The 27,532-nt window shown below is 37.3% G+C and overlaps 1 protein-coding gene across 1 annotated transcript; it reads left to right on the top strand.

The window, feature by feature from the left end:
* The first annotated feature begins 384 nt into the window (after positions 1-384).
* ZC3H14 (zinc finger CCCH-type containing 14) lies at positions 385-24,968 on the top strand. The gene is made up of 16 exons (XM_010288998.1): positions 385-422; positions 3,734-3,848; positions 6,871-6,911; positions 7,245-7,440; positions 7,800-8,220; positions 10,150-10,310; positions 11,454-11,554; positions 14,244-14,399; positions 15,906-15,980; positions 16,434-16,590; positions 18,370-18,641; positions 20,681-20,801; positions 21,763-21,899; positions 22,963-23,057; positions 23,957-24,063; positions 24,690-24,968. Exons 2-16 carry the CDS (start codon positions 3,757-3,759, stop codon positions 24,694-24,696), a joined length of 2,139 nt encoding a protein of 712 aa, XP_010287300.1. The 5' UTR covers positions 385-422; positions 3,734-3,756; the 3' UTR covers positions 24,697-24,968.
* Positions 24,969-27,532: the final 2,564 nt, after the last annotated feature.

Here is a 27,532-nt window from a genome sequence, read left to right as displayed (position 1 = left end):
AATCATGGTAGGTTTGGTTGGTGGTGGTGGTTGTGTTTTTTTTTCTTGCTGATCCAGGAGTGACCTTTTATCAAACCATCCAGGTTTGCACCTTATGAGCCCAGCTGGTCTCTCCTTACAAAAGGACAGCTGGGAGTTGAAGGTTGTCTGGTAGCACCTGGAACTGGTATATAGAGAATATGGTAGAGCATATGAGATGCCTGGCAGTTCATCTCTGTTACAACATTTATATCATAAGCAGTGGAGAATAGGAAAAGTAACACGTTAAACCAACATGTTCAAACAATGAGAAAAACCTTGCTAAGCCTCCCACTGTCTTGCAGTTAGAAATAGAAAAATTGTTGCTCCGTCCCTTAAATGCTATTTCATTGTTTTTTAGGGTGCTATAAAAGGAAAGTTGCAGGAGCTGGGGGCTTATGTTGGTAAGTTTTATCATGTGTTTAGCAATCTTCTTTAGGTTCATTGTTATTAGATAGGAAATGGCCAGCTAATTAATGGAACAGCGTATTTGCTTACTCTTACTTGTGTTACTGTATACAGAAGCATGAGATGAATTACCTTGAAGTACCTGACTAGTATGAAAGAAAAACACTTCACAAACGATCTATAGTCTTAAGTGTAAGAGGAGGCGGTATATGGACATCATGTATGAAGAAGTAAAAGAAAGTAACTAAGGTGGCTAACAGTCTCCCCTTTCAAGGTGCAATCATGGCAAGGGAATTGAAAGAAAAACAAACGATGTGTCTGTGAGTATTTAAGGCAATTTCTTTGAAGTGCAGGGAGAAATGTTATATAAAGCAAGATCCTTGCAGCTATAACAGCAGTTACCTGTGACTACTCTTAGATGGACTCAGTCTTTCTTAGGTATCTTTTCAACAGCCTTTTGAATTCAGGGTGAGACATTTTTGAGAACTAGGAGAAAGGATATTACTGTAAGACAGAGAGAGACTGTTTAGGAGGTGGAAAGGCCATGTCAAATATTTATGCATGACAAATCAACAAAAAGTAAGAGCTTGACTGTTAAGGGGAAAATTAATAGCTACATTAATCTAATGTTAATGAAACATAGGTAACCGGATCTTAGAGGCAGGGTGAGATTTTTTTTGTGGATTGTGAGGAGAGCGATATGAACAGCGTGAATGTCTGTGTGTGGTTTTTTCTTTTCCCTGAATCCAGGATTAAATGGATATTGCACTTAATGGCAGCTGGTTTTTACAGCAGTAAAAGTTGATAACTTCACACAGTGTTCTGTTGGAAGCAGAATACCTCAGTCCTGCAACTGACTTCTTGTTGTTTGTGATACTTGGATTGTAGGTGGAGGAAAGGAATTGAGAGCATAGTTCAGAGATCCCATGAGTTGCAGGACCAAGTTCAAAGTTTGTAGTTTGATCTTTAATTAATCTTGTTTCCTGTGTAAAGGGGGCCATTGTATTTATGGAATCAAAATGTATTGACGTAGAAGGGAGTTACCTACAAGTGGATGTTCTGAATTCAGCAGGTGCCAAGGAACCATGAATTTTTTTTATTGTAAGGTCATCTTTTTTCACCATCTCAAAAGTTGTCTTTCTTAGTAACTCATTTTTTTGTTTTTTACTATTATTCCAGGTTTCAGTTTCTTAGTCCTTGATTCCTTGTCGTCTTTTCCCTGCATTTCTGGAAAAAAAAAAAATCTTTCTTATCTCTAATACCAAGATGCCGGTGGAATACAAGTAATCTTTGATTCCAACAATGTCTGATTATTCTTTTTGCTTTTTTTTTTCTCCTTTCTCTTTCCTGTATTCAGAAGGAAGTTCCCAAGATCATCATAAAATGCCTGCACCACCTTCTCAGTCAGCTTCTGAACTGCTTTAAATAGCTTTGTATTCTTTATTGGTCTGAGTTCCCTTGGCCTCTTTTTTGTTTTTAAACCCCTGTTTCCAAATTTCTGTCATTTTTCAGATTTCTTTTCTTGACTAGAGTATTTTTGGCAACTTCCCAAGTAACGTTTTTCAAAAACTCTCTATTTCTTCTTTTAGGTAACTGGTAAAAATTGGTTCTCCCTCATTCTAGCCTCTGTGAGCAAGAACCATGCCTTTGTTTCTTTCTGTAACTGCTAGTTCTTTTCTTTTGAGAAGTCTTCTACAACAGGGTGTATTGAAACTTACTTTTTGTGTAGAACGTACAAAGGAAAAATTCATATCTGTGAAGCAATATATAGTTAAATATTCATCAACTATCAACATTTTCAAAAGGCTGTAGTTTTGCATACAATTTAAGTTGGCATAAGCCAATGCAATCACTGAGAAAAGCAGTTGTTTCCTCTGCTCCTCCTCTTCTCCTCTCCTTCTCTTCTACTCTCCTCTCCTCTCTTCATTCTATCGTACTGTTACAGGTAATTATGCTAACTTATGTTTATAAGTTAAGTTTATGTTTTAACTTATCTATACTTAAAGTATCATCATCTTTACTTTATCAAGCGTTGAACCACCTGAGGAACTGATCAGGTTTAAAAGTAACTTGGCCAAAAAATAAAATTTATTCGAAGTTCCTTGGTCTGGGTATCCATCCATCTTGTGCAATTTTTAGTTTACATTAAAGATAAACTCACCAAAAAAAAGTTAGGTTTAGGCTAGGAATGTGTTATGGTGGAACACTTGAGTAGCGATAGTGGAGTGCAGGTGCAACGTATGAATGTTATTTCTGTAGTCTAGGGTACAGATGAATTATTTACAGGATACATAGACATAAAAGACAGGCAATTCCTTTGATTTGTATTTTGATTTCTATTTAATTTTTTAAAATTTTAAGGTATTTTTCATGTTATGTACACACTTAATGAAATGAGTACAGCTATATTAGTGCCTTTTTGGAAATCCACAATTTGAAGTGGATTTCCCAGCTATCTTCGCTTACTGTTATATTCATGTCATGAAGTGGCATTGGAGAGCATGAGGTGCTTGATTAAACTAAATTGAAATATGTGCTCAGGAAGCATACCCAATGCTCTTGAGCAACAAATGTGCCTTAAGAGTAGATCAGAACTAAGCCAAAGTAAAAACCAAATACCAGACTCCCTAAATCCTTAATGTATTAATTTCAGATTCTGAACACCTTCCTGTCCATTCTGATGAGTATGTGTACCCTGTGTGAACTGTCCAGCAGGGAATGGATTTTTTGCCGTGTATGAAATTGCGTATGTTAGGGAGCTAGAGAATCAGACTCTTGGGGTTGCTGGTTTGTTGTTTCTTTCAAAGGCCTGATATTTTTTGTAAATGGAAAATCTGGAAGTTAATGCAGTTTTGATTTGTTTAATGCACAAACCTGAAAGGGATAACTAAAGCAAAATTGTAACTAAAGGAAATTTGATGAGGATAAGGTGCTCTATTTGTCAATATTGAAGTGATGAAAATTGTAGATAGTTGTTAGTGTTCAAGTAAAAGGATGTAGGCAGCAGAGTGGCTTTCTTTTGTCCTTTTTGTCTTTTATTTACTCACTTTTTAAGTACTTTGATCTTAGCTTCAGCTTATGCTCTTGTGAAGTTGATGATCTTTTATTCCTCACTCAAAGCTGAAACTTGCATTGAACCTCAGAGGAAATGGAAGTCTTGTTAATTTGCTTACCTAATCCTCTGCCTGCAGAGTCTTTATAGTAAAACTGGGGGGAAAAAAAATTATCCAGTGACATGTTTAAGGGTGTTTGCTATATCTTTTGTTTTAAAGTATAAAAAATCATATTATATTTCTCTTTCTATTAGATGAAGAGCTCCCTGATTATATTATGGTTATGGTGGCCAATAAGAAGAGTCAGGAGCAGATGACAGAAGACCTTTCCCTTTTCCTTGGAAACAATACTGTCAGGTTTACTGTCTGGTATGTTCGTAAGCTACTTGTCACACTTCTTACCAGTAATCAGGACTGCTTTCTATAAGTGAAACCTCAGAAGTTAAGAAGTTACTTATCTTCCCATTGTGTAACTTACATTAATCAAAACTTTTACATTGCAGCTCTAATAAGTAAATTATTTTTAGCCTGTCAACAGTTAGGCTACTGCAGTGATAATTAAGTGGCAAAGGACCGGAGGGCTTATATTCTTTGTTTGCTCATAAATCCAGGCAGATTTTTCAGTGAAGTGTGAGATGCTCAGGTAAGTGAGGACCGTATGTTGACTTAAAAAACTATTTCTGCAAAACCCACTGTGAGCACGAGAGTGTTATTCATTGTAGTTATATGTAAAATAGTTCTTCAAAGACAAACTTCTTTGCTTTTATGCTAATAGTGCTTCGGATTGCTGTTGTGTGTGGGAATTACTATATCAGGACAGATGAGCAGTGGGTCTAATTCTGTATACTGTCTTTGACAGGGTTTAGCACCAGATGCTTAGGTATTCCCACCTCTCAGGCTGTTTGTTTATTACCACCATCCCACTCTACAAAACAAAAGTAGGACCCCAGAATTATTGTGAGCTGGACTAATTAACAACAGATTAACTCTAAAAACTCCTGACAGTGTGGATTAATTTATGCTATGCTGCATGACAACCATTATAATATTTCTCATGTATTTTCTAATACTGAATAAACCTTTAATTAACTGCATGTTTCAGAGTGTCAAAACAGGTATTTCACTCCAGAGTTTTTACTTGCTTTCAGCCATGTATTTTTTCAAGTTAATCTTGTTTCTGAGTCTCTAACCTAATATAGTTTGAAGGAACGTTATTTTGTTTTGTATAGATTAGAGAAATATTACATTTTTTCTGCTTTTTCAGTTAGCTCCCTTTGAAATTTTCATATTGACTGATTACATTCACCTCCAGTATTTCTTCTACATGCTTAGTCAAGCTCCTTTTTATTTGAGTAGGAGCTTTTATGCTATTAAATAGCAGAGAGAAATATTTTAGAAGTTGGGTATGTTACGAAACCATAAACACTGACAAAAGTGGAAATTAGTTCCAGCTATTACAGTTCACTGTATTAAATATTTAAACTGATGGATTTCCCTGTGGCAGGGTTACTTGTATGGATATAATTTGAGTTTGCTTTCAAATTTTTCAATTTTTTCATGACATTTTGTCAGAAATAGAAGAAAGGAATGCAATTAACATGCACCCCTTTTTTTAAGAGTACACAGGCATTTATATTCTTTGTTCCCGCTTGTGGCCTGCCTAGGCAACATTTTTGGGTTTCACTGTATCTGTAAATCATGCAGTTGTCTTTCTCGTAGTAGTTTTGGGAATCAGTCAAATTAGTGAGGTTTACAAGTTGATGAGGGTAACTCCAGTACTAGGGTTTTGACTGAATCCTGATATACAGTAAGAAATAACACACTAATATGTAGCAGAAAACACTTTTATGGCTTTGTAAATGAAACTAAAATTTTATTGAAAAAATAATAAAGATGTAGAGAAAGCAAATTGCAGCAGGGAAGAGAAATCAAGATTTAAAAAAAATATATATATTTAGAACTGGATATCAAATATATGTAGATATTACACCTCCTGCTGGTTTTGACACATGCTTAATCTCCAAGTGTAATGAGTCTTTTATTCTCAATTCAGTATTCACATTTGCTTATAAATACAAATTAAATTTCAGAGTGCTTTATTGGGTAACAAAGTAGATACTCGTTGAAAGAATGATGGAAAAGAAGACAAGATGAAACCTATGCAATAAACTTTAAGAGGACTGATGTAAAGAAGTTAAATAGCATTGCATTTGCGAGTTTTATATGCTTTGCTTTCTTTTAAAGGCAGCCCAGAATGTTTAGATTCTTGGGTCTCTGGCTAAATACAACGCTCAACAAGGACCGCCTTCCTTGGTTTGTCTCTGTAGCTGGTAATTCAGGCTCATCTAGCAAAAGTTTCACAGCAATTCTGTGGCAGACCTGGCAGTCCTGCTGGTTGGCCAGCACTCTCACTGAACCAAGTGTCAGGTCACAGTTATCCGGCGGTCAGTGTGAAAACCGATATGCATTAGCAGAGCTCAGTTGACAGAACTTTTAAGAGTGTTCTGGTGAAAACTCACAGGGAGGTTTGTGAAGCCTTCCTTTATACTCAGATGCAGTCTTACTTTTCCCAGTTTTCAGTACGTTTTTGTTCCTCACCTCCTAATACTCAGTATATACACAACTAATAGTCTAAATTATGGAGATGCCCATGATCAGATTTTAATTCCAAGTAGGATATGCATTTAAGTGTTGGGTTTTTTTCTTTTTTTTTTCTTCTTTCTTTTCACTGTAATGTGTGTTTATTTTTAAACAGCATTATTTTGTAGCCTTTTGCTTTTCAGTATTGCTTTGGCTTGGTGCGTTTTTCACAGGTAAAGGGTAAATTTGTTACTTCACTGAAATGTTTTTGCTCACCAACATGTCTCAGAGAATATTGTAGGTATACACAAAGCATGCTGGAAGAATCCTGAGTATGTTAAGTGCTGTGAATTGTATATTGTTTAGGTTTGTATTTAGAATTATGTTTAACTTTGTGTAATTGAAGTTTCATATACGAAGTGAAATTTTCAGCTACACTTCAGGCTTCTAACTTAGGTTTTTTTGAATCGCTCCTTTTGAAGACATTTAACTTGCTCCATTGGTTTTAGTGAAACAGCAGAAAGTACTGGCTTTAATTATATAAACCAACTAAATGCCAAAAGTAGGTGGTGTGATGAATACCCCACCTGCTTGTATGAAGACTCACTGGAAGCAAGATGCTTAAAGCCTCCCTTTTGAGGTTAAACATATGCCAGTTGTTGGAAAGTGAAGTCTTAGATAAATGAGATGTTTGTTACAGGGGGGAAAAGGCAGTTGGTTTCTGAAATACTGTTATTCTGAATGTTAGTTAAATTTCTTTTATTCCTCTTTTTTCTCTTTTGCTTCCTTCCCTGTCCCTCATATATTTCAGGCTCCATGGTGTTTTGGATAAACTGCGCTCTGTGACTACTGGTAAGAAAATTAATTTAGAGTGAAAGTAGGTTTATCTTTTCTGTGTAGTGTTGCATGTCTAATGAGTTTCAAAAAAGAGCTGTTTTGTTCATTTTCAATTTATATGGTCTTTTGGGTTCTGGCTCTTTAGAAAATCGCTTTATATAGAGATAAAGAATCTATTTCTGAGTCCAGAATTTATTTCTGGGTGTTTCTTGTTGATGTTTCCAGCTGAAACAGCTTTCAGCTTGTTGTGTTTTCAGATCTGCGCAATGTCTTGTTCCTAGCTATGTTTACTGGAAAATCTGTGTTGCTGTGCTTTGCTATAAAAATGAAAGGTACCTTTCTCCACAGAACCAACTAGTGTAAAGTCTTCAGAATCTACTATCTTTGAGAGCAACCTTCCTTCCAGCAAAAGCAGTTCAGGTGTGAGTGATGAGAGGAGGTGTGAGGATACCTTGCCACCTCTTGCAGTTTCGAGCACTCGGACTGAAAGAAATGACTCAAGAGTTTCAACTAGCTCACAAGAGCAAAGGAACACCGCTTCACGGTAAAGCTTCTGGTTACTTACTAACACGCATTCAGACATTAGTAGTTGTGTGACTGTAGTAGTCATTCTGAAGACCACAGATACTTGGAAAGATCAAGGTAGTTTTGAAGAGTTTTGTAGCATTGCTACAGTTTGTTGCATAAAAAACGTTATATCAGGAATTCAGTTCCGTTTCTTTAAGCAATAGATGGGCTTAGATTAATTAACCAAACTAGAACTTGCGATCAGTATGTTAGAGTTGTATAAACAATAATACCTTAATGATTCTTCCCTGCTTGGCTTTGTTTAAAAAGCAGTTCTCATTTTCCAGAGCTTTATTTGCAGATGAGTTATTAGCTGGCGATTTCTTATTTTCTCAGGCAGTCTTGTGAAGATGGTTCTGCATCCCGCTTAACATCTACAGTCAAGCCTTTGAGGGAATTGTCGCCTTCTGAAGCCGTAATTGACATTAAACCTGAACCAGATGATCTAATTGATGAAGACCTAAACTTCGTGCAGGAAAATCCTTTGTCACGGAAGAAACCTATTGTAACTGTAACTTACGGTTCTTCTCGTCCATCCGCTGAAATCTACCGACCACCAGCTAGCAGGAGTGCAGATGGCAATATACACGCGCACAGATTGTCACAACAGGGCAACTTACAGGGGAGCCGGCAGTTAGACACGCAAAGCTGCAGGTCTTTGGAAACAGGCCAGCTGTGCAATCCAGAAGCTTTTGGCAGCTTAGCAGAGAGTTACAGACCCACCTCCAAACTTGGTGCCGATAAAGTAGGCAGTGAGGTTAGTGCTATCTAAACTATTGCAATATTTTACACTTGCTAGGAACCTAAACTGCTATGTACGCTTCCAGTAAAATCTTGACCTCAGAGAAATCGAAGGGCTTCTGTCACTGATGCAAGTAGGTTTGGGATTTCATTCTTTGGGTCCACTGATAAAAAGAGATTGCATAGTTTAACATCATCACTTGACAGGCTGCTGCATCTCAGAGTTAACTAGCTTGTACATCTTCTTGCCATACTGAGTTGGACTGATGGGTTATCACATTGTTGTGGTGCACGTGATGAATCAGAAATAATACTTTTGATATCTAGATCATTGAAACGGCATGATCTTGTGGAAGTGCTATGTAAATCCCCAGTTTTACACAGTTCTGTAAATCTGTACTTTTGGAATGCTGTTTATTCATACCTATGCTAGGGACACATCAGTCTCCAAAGCCTGGATATGTTGCTTATTAGGATTATTATTATTATTATAATACTATTTAGAACCATGGCATTTAAGAACTCTTTGGATGGGTGTTTTATAAGGACAAACTAAAAGGTGATTGCTGCCCTACATATTTTGGAGGCCAGACTAAGCTGGGCAGGGTGACAGTCCTAGCTGATAGTTTTAAGATGATACATATGAATCAGTTAAGAGCTCTTTGTGAGACGAATGAAGGTTGTTATGGCTGCTAATGTTGTAATGAAGCACGAATTTTAGGTGCCTTGTATTCCAAGTCCATCTGTGTTTTCTTACTGCTTATATAGTTCTCTGTCATTGCTCCTACTTACTTAGTTCTTTATAAAGGATAAATCTAAATCTAGAATGTAATCTAGAATGCTTTACAAAGATATGTGCTGATGTCTGGTTTTTTTGAGATGGGGAAGTGAGAATGCGAATATAGTGAGAATAGAGTGATTTGTTTAAGGCTGTACGCAAGTCATTGATGAATGACAGTCACATTTCTCCTTGGAAATGTTAGAAAAAGGTCTTGTGATAGTTTTCTTCTATTACTATTTCATGAATAAAGTCCAGAAGAGAGTTATTTCAGGAGCGTTACTTAGAACTGTGGACTTTTGCTGTATTCTACCTTCTGTTACACAAGTTCTTGTACTTTGGGAAGTTTTACCTTTAAAAAGGTAATTTCTTTAGGTATTGGTTTTTTTACTGTATGAATCTTTTGTAGTCCAGGCCCATCCCTTAGGATATTTCTTTCTCCTTGGAGGTTATATGATCATTTAAAGGGTACTGTGTACAAACCTGGCATCCAGATGCCTCATTGTGCTCCTGTGTAGCTCAGTGCCGAGTGATGGTTCCTACAGGAACTATTAGTGTGTGCTTTCTCCTATGCTTTCACGCAGCCTAGCGTTTAAATTTGCCACTACCACATGCACTGTGGTGGTGGTGAGTGGCTGCGTCAGAACAGGGGCCTTGCATTGCCTAAACTGGACCATGCTGGCTCTGAATAGCTATTAGCATCCTTTGGAATACGTCAGCTCGATAGAAATTAATCCTTACACTAATCTGAAATTAGAGTTGATACAGAGGAGAGTGTCATTCATACTGATTTCACTTTTCTCTATCAGACTTTCAACAGGTGCATCTTGAAGGATAGTATGAATTTCTTTGGAAAAACCTGCTTTTTCTGTAGAAGTTGGGTAAATTGTCTATACTTTAAACTTTTTTCTTTTCCTTTTCTAAATGTTACTTACAGTTACATTCTTAATAAGATGTTTCAGTATAAATATGTCTGATTTTCATATTTAGTGCTGTCACTTGTTTCTGCAGGCAGTTGTTTCTGCAGTTGAGTAGTCCTAGACTCATGCAACTTGAATGAAGTTCTCCATCTTCTGGCTATAGGTAGAATTGCCGTGTTTTCTTTGCTGGCTTATTAATACATGTTTTGTGCTAAATGAGTGGTTTTGGCTGATCTGTTTGTTGTAGGAAGAAAGCTCCAGGAAGAGACGATTGCCTGTTGTAAGCTCAGTAGTCAAAGTGAAAAAGTTCTGTAATGATGGGGAAGATGAGGAGGAGGAGGAAGACTATGGGTTACGAACAGGAAGTATCTCCAGCAGTGTGTCTGTACCTGCAAAGCCCGAAAGAAGGTACTTAAGAACTCAGTGATTCTGTGTGGTTTCCAGAATGAGTTTAATGAACAAAAACTTTGAAAGTGGAAGTTGGGGAAAACTCTTTGCAGTTTTGAAGACTGACAGACAAAATTCAGTAAACCATTTTTATATTTTTTTTGTACTACCTCACAACTCTGTGGGTGAGATGTCTGTTTATACCAGCTTTTTTCCTCTGATTTTGTGACCTGTTTTTATTATTGTGCATCAGCTGCAATGAAGTGTGAAACTTTACAGTATTTTGGAAAAGTTTATTGGCAAAAAATGTTACTTTTGCTGTGTTTCAGACTAGGTGTTTAATGTGGTAAAATAGTTGTCCAGGAGTTTTAATTGCTTTGTTTTCATTTCAGGAATAGTTTTCAAACCAATTGTCACTTGTTCTTTAAGGTGATTTTAACTTTTCAAAAGACATGGGAGGCTTTTCCTTTTTTTCTGCTCCCTAATTCTGTCTGAATGTCAGGTGTTAGTCAAAGTACATCAGTGGTTTATATCTGATTTTCAGCAATAAGAGGAACAACATTCAAACTATGGAAGAGATGGTTCTACTGATCTACAGTGCTAGCTTGTGTAAGATTGTTTTAAGCTAATTAAAGCTTATAGGCTTTAAATTAAAGCTAAAAAACTTTATTGAATTTCTCTTCAGTGCCACAGCACATTTATCTGATTTAAACTTCCTTATTGTTGATGTTCAAAGACAAATAGAAAGCTTTTTTTTTTACAACTAATATATTTTTGATAGAGTCAGTTTTCAGCTGGATCTTACTCCCTGGGGCAGCTGCATAATTACTAGCACCAACACAAACATAGCAATAGGCATGGGGGTGGAAATGAATAGCAAGAGTTTGTGCCTTTCAGATGCAGCATGGTTTTACAGCAGCTTAAGGTGAGAGGTGAAATCATGCCTCCAGACTTCCATTTTTGAGAGCATTTTGTGGATCCCCATCCACTCAGAGAATAGATTAACAAACTGAAAACAAATATAGATGAATTGATTTTAGATAAGGATTTTTTTCGATCAGTATTATGCATAACTGTGTTAACCTGTTGAAATACCTGTGTTTAATGTGGATACAGTTGCTGTTGCAATTCATGTACAATTAATTGTTTTTTTATCTCCCTTAGACCTTCATTGCCACCTTCAAAACAGGCCAATAAGAATTTAATACTGAAAGCAATCTCTGAAGCACAGGAGTCAGTTACAAAAACAACCAATTATTCTACTGGTAATCAGCATTTTTTTTGTTTGTGCTAAGCTATAATATTTCGAAGCCCTGTTTTAGAAATCCAGGCTAAAGATAGCGCTTAGAGATAAAACAGAATGTTAAATAGCTCATGTCAGTGATACACATAAAGGATTTTCCACATCCTGTGAACATTATATTTATCTTCAGTCATGAATTATGAAAGCATAAACAAAGGATGAAAGAGTTATTTATAATACATTAAGCAAGATCCTAAGTCTCTAAAGTGTATAGAAATGGAAAGTGCCAGAAGTATTCTGAAATTGATAGTTGCCAAGGGGAAAGTGTTCAGAATTAGGCAGGTAGGTAGAGCTATTTGGTTGATCTTTTTTCCATTTTCTGCGCTCTCCTTCCTTCTGAGAGGGGAGGAGAAAAAAGCCAAATGGCAAAAAATGAAAATGCACTGGGTATAGGTAATAGAAGTGCAAAATAACAAGCAATGTACTGATTGTTATATCAGCGTATATTATCTTTAAACTGTGAGGCTGCAATTTCAGTTCAGTGATTTTATGTACTGAGTTGCAGTTGATACAGCAACTGAGCAGTTGATGGTATGTAGGCGTTCAGCTCTCCTAGCTAGGAGAGACTTCTACTGAGGAAGCAAATCCAGCTGTTGTCTTGTGTGCTTTCATTTCACTGGGTGGTAATAAACCTAGTGTTGTCAGAAGGAAGCATTGCACATTGCTAGGGAAGGAGCATTCATTAAACTACCTAAACATTGACTTTTATGCAGTCTGGAGCAAGACTGAAAGCTATCCAAAAACCTCTTGCCTGGTCTGTTCTCAAAACCTGCAAACTAACTGCAAGAAACACGTATCTTCCTTCTAGATTAGCATATTTACAAATTGGTTATTGTGAACGTCTTCTGTGTTTACTTGTCATTACTTGTATTTTCAAGGTTGCATAGTTGCTGGTAAGTAGATCTAAAGGCACGAGATGCGTATGGCGTTTTCTCTGTTTAAAGTCTCTTGAATTGGAGGAGCTGTCCCTGCGTGTTAGAAGCAGGATATAGTGTGAGCTGGTTTTAAAACAGAATAAATCGTATGGATGACTAATAAAGATCATTGCCAAACCTAGAATTGAAGAAAAATTAACTAAGAATAGTTCTAGTAAACTGTTGAGTTGCTTGACTACCTACAAAATACGTTTAATACAGTAAATGAACTTCTAAAAGAAGATTATGCTTCTTCATTTATAGCAAGTAACGTAAGTGCCTCCCAAGCATTAAGAGCTTGTCTTCATCCTAGACGGTAAGCAGAATGAGCAGTTTGTTTAGAAAAGAGGTGGGAGCACTGATGCTCCTAAGTTCTCATGCCACTTACCCAGCAAGGAGTGTTTATGGTGGAAAAAGCAGGAACACAGGGAACAGTACTTGGCTGGCGGTGATGCAGTAAGCACTTTCCTGTGTACATAAGCAATGTGGCAGGAAATAGAACATAGCCAGCAAATTTTAAAATTCATTAAAACTATTGATTTTTAATGATAGTGATCTCATAGGTTGACTTACCCACATGAGAATATTTCAGTGGAGAGACCAAAAAGTGCCACTTCATGGTTTAATACAGAGGTGATTTGTGAATTTTATCTGAATTATTGTGCAGGTTGTTCCACTTCAGAGGTAATATTTAATATATTTTCCTAAGTATTTTGAATGGAATATGGAAATAAGCTAATTTGAAATAAATAGGTAAAACCAAATGGTAAGATCGTAAATGATAAATCCAGTACTGAGCGGTACCTTTTAGCTGTACATGTCAGAAGTTGAGTGCTGATGTGATATTCAGCCAAGGGAAGAATATGCTTAGCTTTTCACAGCCAGTTCCGATGGTCTTACCAGAAGCCAAGTAAAGAAGTCAGCCTGCCATCTAGCTACCCCCAAATTGCATGGTACAACTACCTGAAAGGAGGTTGTAGCAAGGTGGATGTCAGTCTCTTTTCCCAGGTAGCAAGTGTAGGACGAGAGGAAACAGCCTCAAGTTGTGTCAGGGAAGGTTTTGATTGGATATTAGGAAAATTTCTCCACCAGAAAGATTGTCAGGCATCAGAACAGGCTGCGCAGGGAAGTGGTTGAGTCACCATTCCTGGAGGGATTTAGAAGACTTGTAGATGTGGCACTTACGGACATGGTGTAGTGGTGGACTTGGCAATGCTATGTTAATGGTTGGACTCGATGATCTTAAGGATCTTTTCCAACCTTTAGAATAAGGTTGGAAATAATGATAGAATAAATTATTCTATCATTCTACTGTTGTCAAGTTTTATACTCTTATTTGCAAGCACCTTAGCATAGAGTAGCTGTCACTGTACGAGAAGTACACACTGATAATCCATGATGGTTTATGTGAAAGGGGGAATGAAAAGTGATTTCTGTACCATAAGAAAGTACCAAATTAATTATGTGTAGAAATGGATGAGTGAATACTTTGCTGATGTCACTTTAATCCTTCTCATGCTGTTTTGTCTTACAAGTAGATGTTCTGAGGTGCCATTCAGAGCGCTCTATGCACATGCGTGAATGTGCTTTCACGCTAAGAATATCACAGGTAGCTAAACATGATTTTTGTATGTGTGTAGGAATTTTTTAAAGTTATTTTAGCACCATATGTAAAAATAGTATTGTGTAGTGATTGGGTTGTATGTAAATGATTTACCATTGTTTCTTTAAATAAAGTTCCACAGAAACAGACTGTTCCAGTTGCACCAAGAACTCGCATTAGCCCAGAAGAATCTCAGTTAGAAGTAATCCATGTGCAAAACAGACTGCCTGCTCTGAGTTCTCAGCTTCAAGTAGAAGAGCCAAAGGAGCAGACAGTTGAAAGAATTCAAGGTCATCTGATAATATTCTTTAAAATTTTTTTACCAGGGAATGTCTTTACAACAGGCTGAGCAGAGAAAACAAATGCTTTTAATTTTTGAAGTCGGCATCAAAAGTTGCATGTGGAAATACCCTTTCTAAAGCATGGCTGTAAGATAGAGATATATACACGACACCCCTACACATGCACCCACCCCACACTCCCCCTCAGAAAAATTAGTCAGTGAACAAAAGGTCGTATTAGCATTCTGGCATATCACCGAAGAATAGTTTTGCATAAGTAAATTCAAATGTATCCATTCATATTGGGATAACTTATCTTTTCCCCATCCTTTGTATTTTTTTTCCTTAATGTCTTGTAGGAGTAATTCTGTCATCAAGCTTATGTGAGAAAGTTAAGATACTCTACATTTGGAATAATTTTGCAGCATATGAAGTATTAAAAGATTCTTTCCAACATACTGTTACCACACAAGTAGTTCTAATGTTTCATTTTTTTGTGTAAGTGTTGGAGTACTGTATTTGCTCTTACAGGACAGCTGATCCAGGATAACTTTGTGAACAGTAAGCTTTGTTTTTACTTCTGTTATGAAACTCCTGAAGGAAAACGGCATGACATTTAAAGGCAATCAAAGTATCTTTTCAGCATGATTTTGCTACAAAGAAAGAAATGTGTGTGTCTGTGTTAGTTACAAGGAATCCTAGAAGTAAGGCGGTGGGAAAACACTTCTGTAAGAAGTTAGTTTACTCTTGCTAAGTGTCTAGATATTTAGATTGTTGAGTAAAATTTGGGTTGAGTAAGATCTTTGTTACATCAGCTCAAGGTCATTGTTAAGGAATGATAAATATTTGTATTAAAAAAAAAATCTTTTTTTCAGTCTCATATTTCTTATATAGAATCTTTCTTCCAACATAAAATAGTTGAAATTTTATCTGCAAAGTACGTAAGAAGACGCTTTATCAGTCTTTGAATTAATGTACATAAAATATTTATACGAAATATTTTTGCTCTTTTGCCATTGAAATGGAAATGACAGCTTCCTTAGGAAACCTACAGAAAGCAAAATAATTGTTTTCAAACTGTAAGTGAAACGTAGAATGGTGCTACTCTGATTTGTGTCACCTCTTCGAAGAAGACCATAAAGTAGTCCCTTGTAGTTATCTGCTTTCCTCTATGTGTGTTCTCTGAATAGTCAACACCTCTACAAAGGAGGAGGAAGAACTTGGCCTTTATAAGTTGCCATACCCACAGACCTAGTTTGTACTGAGCAACGATCATGAGAAAGACTAGAGTCTTTCAGTATTTAGATTTTTCTATGCCATCTGGCTGGAGAAAACTTGTTACTGTTTCTGAAACAATGACAAAGCGGTTCATAACAACAAGAATGGCTTTTTTTTGTTAGAATGGTGGAGGCTTTTGGGTTTTTCTTATAAAAGGGATTAGAAGAGTATGCTTCGGTTCTTTATAGTTTCATTTTGACTTGCAGTAAAATATGGTTTTAATTGCCATTTTTTTAGGAACTGAACAAAAGGAACTCTCTTCTCGTCTCCAGATTGATCCTGTGATTGAAGATGCCTTGCAAGTGACTCAAGGTTAAGTCTTGTGCTCTTTTATTCTTAAATAAAAATTGCTAGTTTTCAAATTGAACACTGCTGGTCAGTGAATGTTAAAATATAACTTCCTTTTCAATTAATTATACTGTTTTATAGTATTTGCTGGTTTCTACATCTCTAAGGAATAAAAGCGTTACATCAGTAGGTGTTCAAAGCCTGAGAGATTTTAGGGGTGTGTGGACTCCTTTCAGGGCTGTTTCAGCACAGCCATTCCGGTATCAAAGTTTCCCGGTCTGGCTTAATACGGCCTATGGATCCACTTCTGTGGAATTAGCAAGGAAGTAAAAATGTTTTCTGGAAGCTACTAGAAATTAAACCAAAATAAAATCAGCTTATCGACCATGTAAATTGGTATTTAAAATATGCTATAAGTTAAGAGTACAACTAAAACCTTATTTTTCTCTTTTCTGTGTAATTTTTCTCCCAATTCAGAATACTATGATGCAGAATCTATGGTCCATACAGACACTAGGTCATTTATCCTGAAGAAGCCCAAGTTATCTGAGGAAGTAGTGCCGCAAAATCAGCAATTGGGAAAGAGAGCCACAGAGGCAGTACGAGTACTCTCAGGACGTCTAATACAGACAAGGTAAAAAGTTACTTCTTTTAGAACTGTTATTAGTCAGAATGCTTGTTTGTGGTTTAGATGGAATCTTTCAGTCGTAATTGTGCTTTGTCAGTTCAGTCAGGATCTGTGAAGTCATGGAAAATGGACTGACATTGAATAGCAGAGGAAAAAAAGCAGGGGCAAAAAACTCCTAGAAATCCTTCTGAATGGAAAATAATTCCCAGGGTCAACTTCAGCTTGAGCATGTCTTTGATTTGCAAGAAAGAAGAAGAAGAAGGAACTGAAAAGCACTGCTCTTTTTTGCCACAGCTGTTCTGATTTCTGAAATCTTAGTTAAGTAATAATTTTGCTTAAATTGCCTTTAGTTATATACCTGTTTGACCCTGAGATTACATTTCTTATCAAGAAATGTATTTTAATGCAACATTGAGTATGGTGAATCCTGAGATGTCAGTGCTGGAGGGAAAACAGCAGACTCTGCGTGCTGCAGGTAGCTCAGTACCTGTAAGCAGAGAGTTAAGTGGCATGTGGGACGAGTGATTTAAGGCTCCTTACTGGTGAGTTTGGCCAAGAAAAGTTTAAAGTTCATGTGAGCTTCAAATGATGTATTGTGTATGTGTTTTCATCTCCCCAAAGGAACAATGGCTGGTGCATAGTCATTTTCTTAACATGTTAAAGGCCTTGATAGTTCCTGCTACCAAATAGTTTTATGTATCTCACTTGTTAGAGTTAAAAACCACTCAGAACAATGTGATGTACTTCATCACTGTGGGCTGCTGTGTTTGAGAAACTGTTAATGTTTCTTTCTATGAGTGGCTTCAAACAACCTGTGTTAATTAAAAATAAAACCAGCAATGAACAAATAAACCCAAAAGGATAACCTCGCAATGTCACAGTTGAAAACTGTGACTGTGCTACAGGAGAGCAGTAAATTTTTGCATGTGAATAGATCAGTTTCTGACTGTTTGAACTTGAAAGTTCTGGCTAGTGATGCTTTAATGTGTCATTTTTATCTTTTTTTTTTTTTTTAAAGGTATTATGCACTGTAGTTGCTTTAAGCTTGATTTCATAGAGAAGCAAAGTTTATACCATCACTGTTTGTCAAAGATGAGAACTCCATAGTGTGTTTCCAAATATTTAGAATCACATGCCATTCAGGAAATCCCTTGGGTGAAATGGGTGGGTTGGTGGAAGAGTGGAGAAAATGTATGCATCCCCTGTTTTTATAGTCCCTTTTTTATCCACGTTGACTACTGTCAGATACAGGCTAAACTGATCTTTCGATCAGGCTGAGCATCAGAGTTCTTATTGTCAGTGTTTCAGTTCTCTCTTCTGCACCCTACAAACTTTTACACCCACTGTTTCCTGATGTTCAGTTTTTCTGAGGAGACACCTGCTTTTTGTGTTAAAATGTGTGTGATTCCAAGAGTTGTATTTACCCTCACTTTTTATGTCTGAAAACTGTAAATTCTTCAAAAGATTAATCGCTTTCCTTTATTTAACTTGTCTGTAAATGAGTTTTTGGATCTATCTGTTGAGCAGAATGCAACAACCTTAAATACACCTGCCAGATTCTCTGCAGTATGCCATCGACGGCTGTATTTCTTATTAGTGCTTCGGGGAGACTAGAAGGCAAACTGTTAATTGGAGGATATTAGTAGTAGTATTAAAAGAAGGTTTGTTACTGCATGACTTTCCATAGATTAGCTTGTACTACTTTTAGTTACTAGTGCAGCTCACTTTTACTCAAACCTCTAGAGTCAGGAAAATCTATTTTTACTACATTTCTTTGTTTGATAGAGACCAGCTTGCACAGCCAGAGAAACCTGCTAGTCCCAAGTTCATCGTGACACTGGATGGCGTGCCCAGTCCACCAGGATACCTTTCTGATCAAGAGGAGGAAGATATGTGTATAAGTGAAGGATTAAAGCCAGTGACCCAAAATCTGTGTGCCGGCAAAGGATTAAAAGGCCTTCGAGCACAGCAGATGCAAATTGTAACCAGGCAGCTAGAGAGCTGTGATGGTAATTATGCTTACCAACAGGATCTAACATTAACGTGGTGGTTTGATTGTGGATAGAGCTCTTGGATATATCATTCTTAAGAACTCAAAGTGATGGTGTTTATCCTTCAAATTAGAGCATTCTTTAGGCAAATGAAATGTGGTAGTTCAATGGCGCCATATCTTTAGAAGCCTTTATTTTGATAAACTTGAGCAATACGGCACATACGTAATTCTCCACACATCTCAGTATTGGTAAAGTTTGGGTTTTTTTTCTTTTGAAAACATAGTTTGTCTTCATTGCCAGAAATCTGCACTTCTGGTTGACCCATTATCATTTGTGCCCATGTTGATGGACAGGAGATTTTACAATGAATGTTTTGCTGTGCCTTGAACATTAAAAAAATATATTAGGTGGTATTAACCTTGATGTTTCTGTCTATCAAAAGACAGAATATCTGTTAAATATAAGGTATTGGTAGAGTCAAGTTGCTGGAATGTCTGAAAGTAGAATTTAAATAGTGCATGATTTTACTTGAAGGTTTGTATATTCAGGATACCTTTTGAACAACATGGGAAACTGCTTGCTGAAGCATATGTTTGAACTGTTTAGAATGCTGACATGGTGATGAAAAATGTAAAGGATACTGTTTTGTCATAGACCTACTGGATACTTGCTTTAAGGTCATCCTTGCATTCATTTTTTTTGGTGCACTCAAATTTCCTGAATTAAGGAAAGAATAGTATTTCATGCTATACAGAGAACTAAATTTCATGGATCCAGCTGTAAATGTGTAATGCAATTATGAGAGAACCATGGGGGGAAAGCAAAAGATCTTTTAAGTCCATTGTCCTTTCAGTCCCAATGGCTGCAGAAGTACTACACATACCAGACAGTCTTAAAGAAGGGAATGTTATATATCCACTGGCACATTTTCACTAGTACAATGAAATAGATATGAGAGTACTACCCTTGCAAATCTGTGCTTATAGTCTCTTTCATACTCCTGACTAATGCTATTTGGTACAGGAGAGTGTTGCTGATACAGTTACATCTGTTAGGGATTCTTATTTGGTTAGCTACGTTAGCCAGATGTAGCCTGGGTGTGACTGAAGGTCACACAGAATCGGATCACAGTGGAAGTCATTGGTACAAGCAGTGTGGGTTTACAACAGGATAGCATTATTTGTCTTTGGTTGGATTGCATTGCAAGGAGAAGGTATAAATGAGGCTGAGGATGGAATGAAGCTGGAGCAAGCGTGTCACTAGCAAGATCAGAGAGGTAAGTCTAGCAGTCCCAGAAAGCTTTGAAAAGCCAAAGGTTTAGGAAAACAAGACAACAGTGAAGTATGTGCTTAATTGCTTGAATTTGCAGAATCAGGTTTTAGAAGTAAAGTTAAATAGGAGAAAGTCAAAATTCCAGGTTCCCTCTTAAGGTATTGAATGTTTCAGCTTAGAATTTCTTAAAATACTTTTTGGATTGGATTCTGTGTTCAGGTAACTGAAATGAATGTGGTATCTGTCCAAGCAAATTACATGAAAGCAGTTCTTTTGTGGTGTGTGCCCCCATACTAATATATCATAGATATAAACTATCTGATCAGCGTAAAAGTTGATTTTTTTTTTACTTTATCTCTTGAAATAATTTTCTAAAGTTAAAAATACCTTGGAGAAAGGAAACATTGCTATTATTAACACATGGCTCAGCAGAACAGTCATAACTAAGGTCCAGTTGAAGAATCTTTGTCGTGTCTGATCCAGATCTGGTCTCTTTGACTTTCACACCTCATTTTGGATTTGTGAAGAAAATGAATTTATTTTGCTTGTAAACAGTCCAAGTTTGATCTTTTATCACCAAAGGCAGTTGTCAACCCAATGATTTCTTTCACTTAGTAGTTTTGGAAATTTTCTTTGGATAATATGATTGTACATAATTTTTTTACTTTCATGACTTTTTTAATTAATAGAGGCTTATCAAGAATTGGGTTAAAAGGAGAGCGAGAATAGGAAATACTGTGAATTTCAATTGTGCTATATTGTGTATGCCAAATTGCCTATAGAATCATAAAGGCTCCAGCTTGTGTGTATTTTTTTTATTTTCTTCCTAGTGGATATGGAACAGTTAAATGTGCTGCACAAACAGGAGAAGGTGCTTGAGCGCTGCAAGTACTGGCCTGCCTGTAAGAATGGAGATGAATGTGTGTACCATCACCCCACACTACCTTGCAAGTGAGTAGTGCAAAGCTCATCCAAGTGACACGTTATTTTTATTTTTATTTCAATGCTACAAATTTCCCCTCTGTGTTTGTAAATATTCCAAGGCAGTGTAAGTCTGTTAGGGTAGGGATCGGAGCTAGATTATCACATTGCAATTTCTTCTGTTTTCCTCCCATCTACCATGTGCCAGAATACAGCGATGTTTTTAATAAGTAGAGTCACAGTGGTGCTCATGCAGAAGAAAGCTTAGTTTAGCATACAGAGCTGTTGTTTTTGTGTTACTTAGAGGTGTGGGAATTGGTGTCTTCTTAAAACAACAGGCAGTCTTCTGCTAGCTGTCATAATGCTTTTTGAACTTGTCAGGGTACCATTACATAGTAATACAGTGAATTTTTTTTCTATTTGAAAGCAAATGCTAACTCTTGAATGTGCACTGTGCCTTTGACTTCTCTTCCACAAACAGCAACAATCCAGAAAAACAATTTCTGTTTTGAGATAAATGTTACCAGACTGGGTAGCTTAATTTACTCAGATATTAGAATTTTCTTTTAAAATCTGACATAACTAAATTCAAAATAACATTTTACCTTCAGTGGATGAACCACGTTACTGAGGGAATTCTGCCCCCCTCTGGGCGAAGGTCTGAATCCACAGTGCCTTTGCTGCTCTGCACTGCATGCTAAGAATAATGCGTCTTAGCTTGCAGCAAGTAGCTTGCTATTAAACTCCACTGGGCGTGAGGTAGTCCAGTTATTTACTGCATGTAAAGTCTCCACAGGGAAGGTGGATACAGACCTGTTCATGGACAGCTAGTACACTACACCCGTGTGCCCTGCTGCGCAAGTAACTAACACACGTGCGTGAGCCCTGTTATAGTTCTGGCTTTCTGTGATACTCTGGCTCTCATGTGCAACAGCTCCGTGGGGATTTTGCTCTCGGTATGGACTTATCACTTAATTTTTTTTCCCCTCAGAGTTTTTCCTAACTGCAAATTCGCTGATAAATGCTTGTTTATCCATCCAAACTGTAAATACGATGCAAAGTGTACTAAGCCAGACTGTCCTTACACTCATGCCAGTCGACGAACCCCCCATCCACCTCCTAAACCAGGTGAGCACCTCTTGTTTTTCTGAGCTTTAAATGAAAGTGCTGAAAGGAAAATGGTATTTTGGAAGCAGAAACTGACAGCAGTTAAAGAATAATTTTATGCTTGATTTGGTTTAATTTTCTTTCAACTCTTAATGCTAGATGGAGAACAATAATCCAGTGTTACTGCAGAAACTCTTACCAGAAAAATCCCTGAACGCTCTTATGCAAGAGTCCATATAAAATCTGTGCGAGGCCAAAGTGGCAACTTGCACGAGCAGTCCCATCCTCCGTCGGGATTAGCTGGCATTGCAGTTTTACTCAAATTTGTTTCTGAAATAGGATACATGTTGTACCAGGAGCTTGTGACACACATTGAAAACAGAGGTTTCTGTCTTTGTATTTTGTTCTTTGAGTGTTCTTTTTAGAGTGTTAACTTTCCTTAAAGTTAACTTTACATGATGATGAGATGACTTTCAGGGATGAGGTTACCCAGGGAAGGCAATAGCTGTGTTCGGATTACGGGTTGGTATTCCTGAGCCTTTGAACAGTGCCAAGGTGGAGGGCCTCTACTCCACTGAAGGCATGATCTTTTGGAAGAGGTTTAGCCCTTAGTCCTAGTACGATGCAGTTTTGTTACTTTGCCAGAAGGCAGAGTGCAATGTGCTTGTCTCCTGTATCATTTCCAGCAGCTCCTCTGTATTCCTGGAAAGTGCACTGCCTGTGCTTTTCAGTCTGGTTAGCTTAAACTCTAGCAGGCTTGCTGCTGTCTAAATTTAACATTTGAATGTCTCTGCCTAACAGAATCTCTGCTTAATTTGTTGGAAGCATTGCCATGACTGTGGTACCTTCTGTCCTAAAATGGTGAAGAACCAAGACTAATGATTACCCAGTAGTCTTGTTCTACCCCAGGATGAGATCCACATAGCGCATTGTGATACGCTTCCCATATTTCTTGCAGAACTTTGGTGTATTATAAATGGTAATTTCTTGCAGAAGGATCGATATAGTTAAGTTTGTGTGGAACTATATTTAAAAAGCACTTTATTCTGATCCAGGCTCTCTTCCTGTTCTTTTCTCTTATTAGCACCACTACCCACACCGTCTATATCCTCCAGTAGTCCACTCTGCAAGTTTTTTCCTGCTTGTAAGAAAATGGAATGTCCATTTTACCACCCAAAAGTAAGAATTATCTCCTACCTCTTCCCCTCCTTTCTAGAAAAATATTTGAAATATGTTGCTTTGGGTCAGGAAATGTCACTAGCATTTCACGCTTTTTGCTTTTACTTTTCACATTTTAACTTTAGCTCAGAAACAGGATATGCAAAAGCAGTGACTTAAAGAATTCAGAAAATTACATTTTTAAATAATCTTTCTACCAGATGCTTCTGAAGAGTTTCAGACAGGCAGACAGCCATAGCACTTGTCAAAAATCTGCCCAGCCAGGGTGCTGGGGATGGAGCAGGAAGACATCTCGTAGCCTATGTAGAAGGAATATGTATCAGACTTTTGGCTCTTCCTTCAGATGTGCCGCAATATACAAGAACTTTAAAGATTGCCCAGTTACCCTAAAGTACATTAATGTAATTTATATAGTACAAGAGTTTATAACTCGGGTACTTCTATAGAATTGTCTCCCTGCATATTCTTACACTGGTAAGTGTGGTGCTTTTTCAAGCCCTGACAATGCAGAAATGCTCTGGGTCCCCAGGACTCCCTTCCCAGATATGATTAGCCAGATACTCTGGCTTTTCCTCTGCTTTTCAGGTAGCACTGCCTCATGCTTCTAGCTTGCACACACAGATTAATTGAAACTAAACTCTCCAAACCCTTAAAAGTGAAACTTCCACCTGCTAGTGCAGTGGCAGTTTTGGAGCATCCAGTTAATACTTGTGAAAAAAGATTTCCTTCTGTCATTGGGTTGAACTGATTGCACTAATCTATGTAGCTGTTGATTCAGTTCTCTGTCAGATACATCATACGGTAAGGCAAGTTTGCACGCGACACATTCTAGGTTAGCTTGTCCAGGAGTTCAGCCAGCCAACTCCCAGCAGCCTCTTCTGAAATGCTTTCATTTTTAGCACTGCAGGTTTAATACCCAGTGTACAAGACCAGACTGCACGTTTTACCATCCAACTGTTACTGTACCCCCACGCCATGCCTTGAAATGGACTCGAACTCAAACCAGGTGAGATACGTGGGTTTTTTTTTCCCTTGGTTAGGTTTAGAGTGTATGTTGCGACTTACATCACAAATGTGCTTTTACTCACAGGAGTAATGTGTGTGTGATGAACAACAAAGATTGCATGAAGGTACCTGTTGCAGGCATCTTCCAAAGTGAATTCTCTACTGTTTGTTCCCAGTAGTATAATCATTAACTCATGTGACACAACACTAGAAAGCAAGTGCCCTGCAGCTAGGATATGGTGGAGTCACTGGCATCTGGACTGGGACATGTTGTGTTTACAGAACAACCTTACTTGAATAAAGCTGAAATTCCAACATCAGTTCTTCTTTACTGTTCTTTTACCTTGTGTCCAAGCTGTCTTTTTCCACAAAATGTTCAGTGTTTCTGGCAGAACAGCTGCTTCCTGACATCTCTCCACAATTTTATAAACTAGCAGCCAGCTTCCCAATGCTGCAGCCATTGGCCTGTCTTAAAGATAGTCAAATCACCTGAGCCTTTCACTCCAACTAATCTCATCTGAAAAGGTCTTGGTCATTACAGGGGTAGGATGCAAATCAGTTCTCAAATCACCTTTACAGCCTGGGGGCATTGTTACTTATGTGAACTGTTTTTCTCTTTCCCCTTAGTGAATGATTATGATGCCGCTTGGGACTGAACTTTGTCTCCTTTGGACAGTAGCAGAAAGGAAGATGAACCTGAACAGCACAGGCTGTTAGAAAAATTCATGCATTTTGAACTTTTAATATACATTGTTTTCCTAAAATGAGGTTGATTGCATACTTGAAATGTCTCTAATTTTCCAAGTTTGTAAGTTTGAGCAATTTTACATTTTTTTTACGCTGTAAGAAGAAAATGTCTGTGTAAGAAAAGTTTTACTTTAAATTCCATTAAAAACTTTCAAAGCACATTTGGTGTTCTGCCTGGGTAATGTTTCTTGCTTAAGTTAGGTGTGTTCAAAAAGTAAGTATAGCACCAGGAGGTCTTAGAAAGCTTATTCCTGCCCAGACTAGAACTACTTTTTGTTCAGCAGATGTTTGGTACAATGCAGACAGCTGAACTGATGTCCCAGTAAACAGCGCCTGAACCCTCCACCTGCTCACATGGAAAAGGAGTGCAACCGGTTTGTCTTGTGAGTGGTTTGTCCATGTAATGGTCATCGCACCCCTGATACTTTCTCAAATGGGGAAAAAACAAAGACAAGGGAAAAAAATGCTTCATAAGCAGGAACAATTAATGATAGTGTGCTCTACTTAAAAAGCCTACGAAATTAAATACCCCTTTACTTGAAAATAGATGGTTTCAGATGGCTCCATTTACACCAGGAAGACAGAATGTACCTCGCTGAAGCTCTTCCCCTGAAGCATCATTTCTTCTTCCAGTACACCCGAGTACTGGGCACACTTTGAAATTATCTCACTTGAGGAAGATCCTGTGACTTCACTGCAAAAAATGTTTAAGTAAGTGATGTTATAATGATGAAAAGTGTTGAGCAGTAACATAAATGCACTTTTTTATTAAATCTTCCATCTCTTTTGGGGAACTACATTTTCACAAAAATATACAAAAGAATTTATTTTTACAAATATTTACATTTGGAATCAGAAAACAATGCTAGCTACATATTTTAAACTTAAATTTGACAAATATAGTCTTGAATTCTGAAACTTAACACTCCAGGAAAGTGTTGTTTTTTTTTTTTTTTTTGTGAAATGAAGTACTCAAAGTTCATATTCAAATTTTTAAAAAATCTTAATTAATGCAAAAATCTGACATTTAATTTTTTTATATATATATTCTTTAAATAAACATACAACATTGTTACAGGGATTAGATGTTCATGGAAGAAACCAAAACAGAGTACACTTAAAACCATGATCCTTATTACAGTAATACATGACCATACCTTTGGACTAGTTTAAAATACCTTTTTTTTTTTTCCTTTTTTCTTTTTTTGTTAAAGCAAGAGGGATTACCTGACACACTCCATAATGAAACACAACAAATCTGAACAGACAACTGGATTTTCAGCTTAAAGAACTACAGTAAAATACTTTCCTAAGGTAACCGGACAGGGGAGTGAAGGAGGAGAGGCTGGGCTCTTGCGCTGTACGGAGCAATGCCGAAAGGGATTTCCAGGTGAAAGAATGGAAATTACATTACTTCTATTCTACAGAATTTCCCAATGCCTTCATTAGCTGCCCCCTTCAGAAATAGCTGCCACCATGAAGCTATTTTCCTTTTCAGTGTGAGATGAGGAGATGATAGATAATAATTTGTACAAGCAGCAGCAAACTACTGCTACTTCCATTGCTGAATTTCAACAGCTGTGATGTTTTATAACCTACCGTACAGTATTTAGCCTAAGGCAAGCTGCTGATTTTTCTCTGCTAAAAAAAAAAAATGAATAAACTGAACCACAAAGCTGAAAGTGCATGTATTTTTCAAGGGGATGGTTCTAATGCGTTTACTTAGATTGTTACATTATTTTAAGTGACCACTGTGGTCTTGAGTGTATCCTTATGTGAAATTTTACATTAAAAATGCATTAACTTTCTTCACAAATCAGTAATGCAGCTTTTCCATCACTTAATATAGTATGCTGTATACCCTTAACTGAACTAAAAAGCATAAAGCTTATCATTACCAGATACTGCTTTGGAAAAAAAATAAAATAAAAAGAGCTATTATGCACCTAAAATCACAATACAATGAGATAAGTAAGTACCAAGTAACGGAAAAACAGACCAGAAATGTGGAAAGTACTACCCAACAGCACCAACATTTCACAGAAGTACAGAAAAACATCTTTTTTCATGCAGTTTTGTGCCTGTGTTCATGCCTGGAGTTTCTTTAGAAAGTGTATTTATTAAATGCCCAAAGAATCCAGTATCGAGCATGTCCTGGGTGCAACTGGCATTTGAAAAATCATGCAGTTATGGGACATTTACAGCTCCACAGCTGAACATCACATCTTCAGGTTTTAAGGAATGTGCTGGAAATAAAGTATTTAACTGCTTTGCTTCTAGGGAAAAATAAATACCCTATTTTTTACCTGTTGGGCATGGAAAGATTCTCCCCCCCCAGTCTCAAGAATTTGCAACTAAGTAAGTTAATAGAAAAATTCATTTTTAGCAATGCAATGCTCTGTATTGCCTTTGTACTGTGAGCCACCATAGCAACAGTAAAGCTGTGGTGAGGCTGGGTGGCCCCTCCCAGCCGCCACATTTGAAAAAAATACTTATTTGGGGGTTGGGAGGGGGGGAGGTGGCTTCAGGGCTCCTGTGGGAAGGGGGGAAAAAAAAAAAAAAAAAAAAAAAAGAGGAGTAATGGCAAAAGCTAATGAAATGGAGGGTATCCCATGAAAAACTTTTTTTCCCTCCCCCCAAAAAATATTGTAATCCTACAGAGGACTGAAACTAAAATACCCCCACTGCCTCCCTTTTTCAAAACCGACCAAGGCAAGACTTTT

Source organism: Phaethon lepturus, unplaced genomic scaffold, assembly GCF_000687285.1.
Source record: "Phaethon lepturus isolate BGI_N335 unplaced genomic scaffold, ASM68728v1 scaffold8686, whole genome shotgun sequence".
NCBI classification, from domain to species: Eukaryota; Metazoa; Chordata; class Aves; order Phaethontiformes; family Phaethontidae; genus Phaethon; species Phaethon lepturus.
The sequence above is the reverse complement of the archived record's forward strand: the minus strand, read 5'-3'. Positions and strand labels throughout refer to the sequence as shown.

Coding starts and splice junctions, on each gene's coding strand:
- ZC3H14 (XM_010288998.1), top strand. CDS start 3,757: ATGGTTATGGTGGCCAATAAGAAGAGTCAGGAGCAGATGACAGAAGAC. Junction 3,849..6,870: donor ACTGTCAGGTTTACTGTCTG/GTATGTTCGTAA, acceptor CATATATTTCAG/GCTCCATGGTGTTTTGGATA. Junction 20,802..21,762: donor CACCCCACACTACCTTGCAA/GTGAGTAGTGCA, acceptor TTTTCCCCTCAG/AGTTTTTCCTAACTGCAAAT.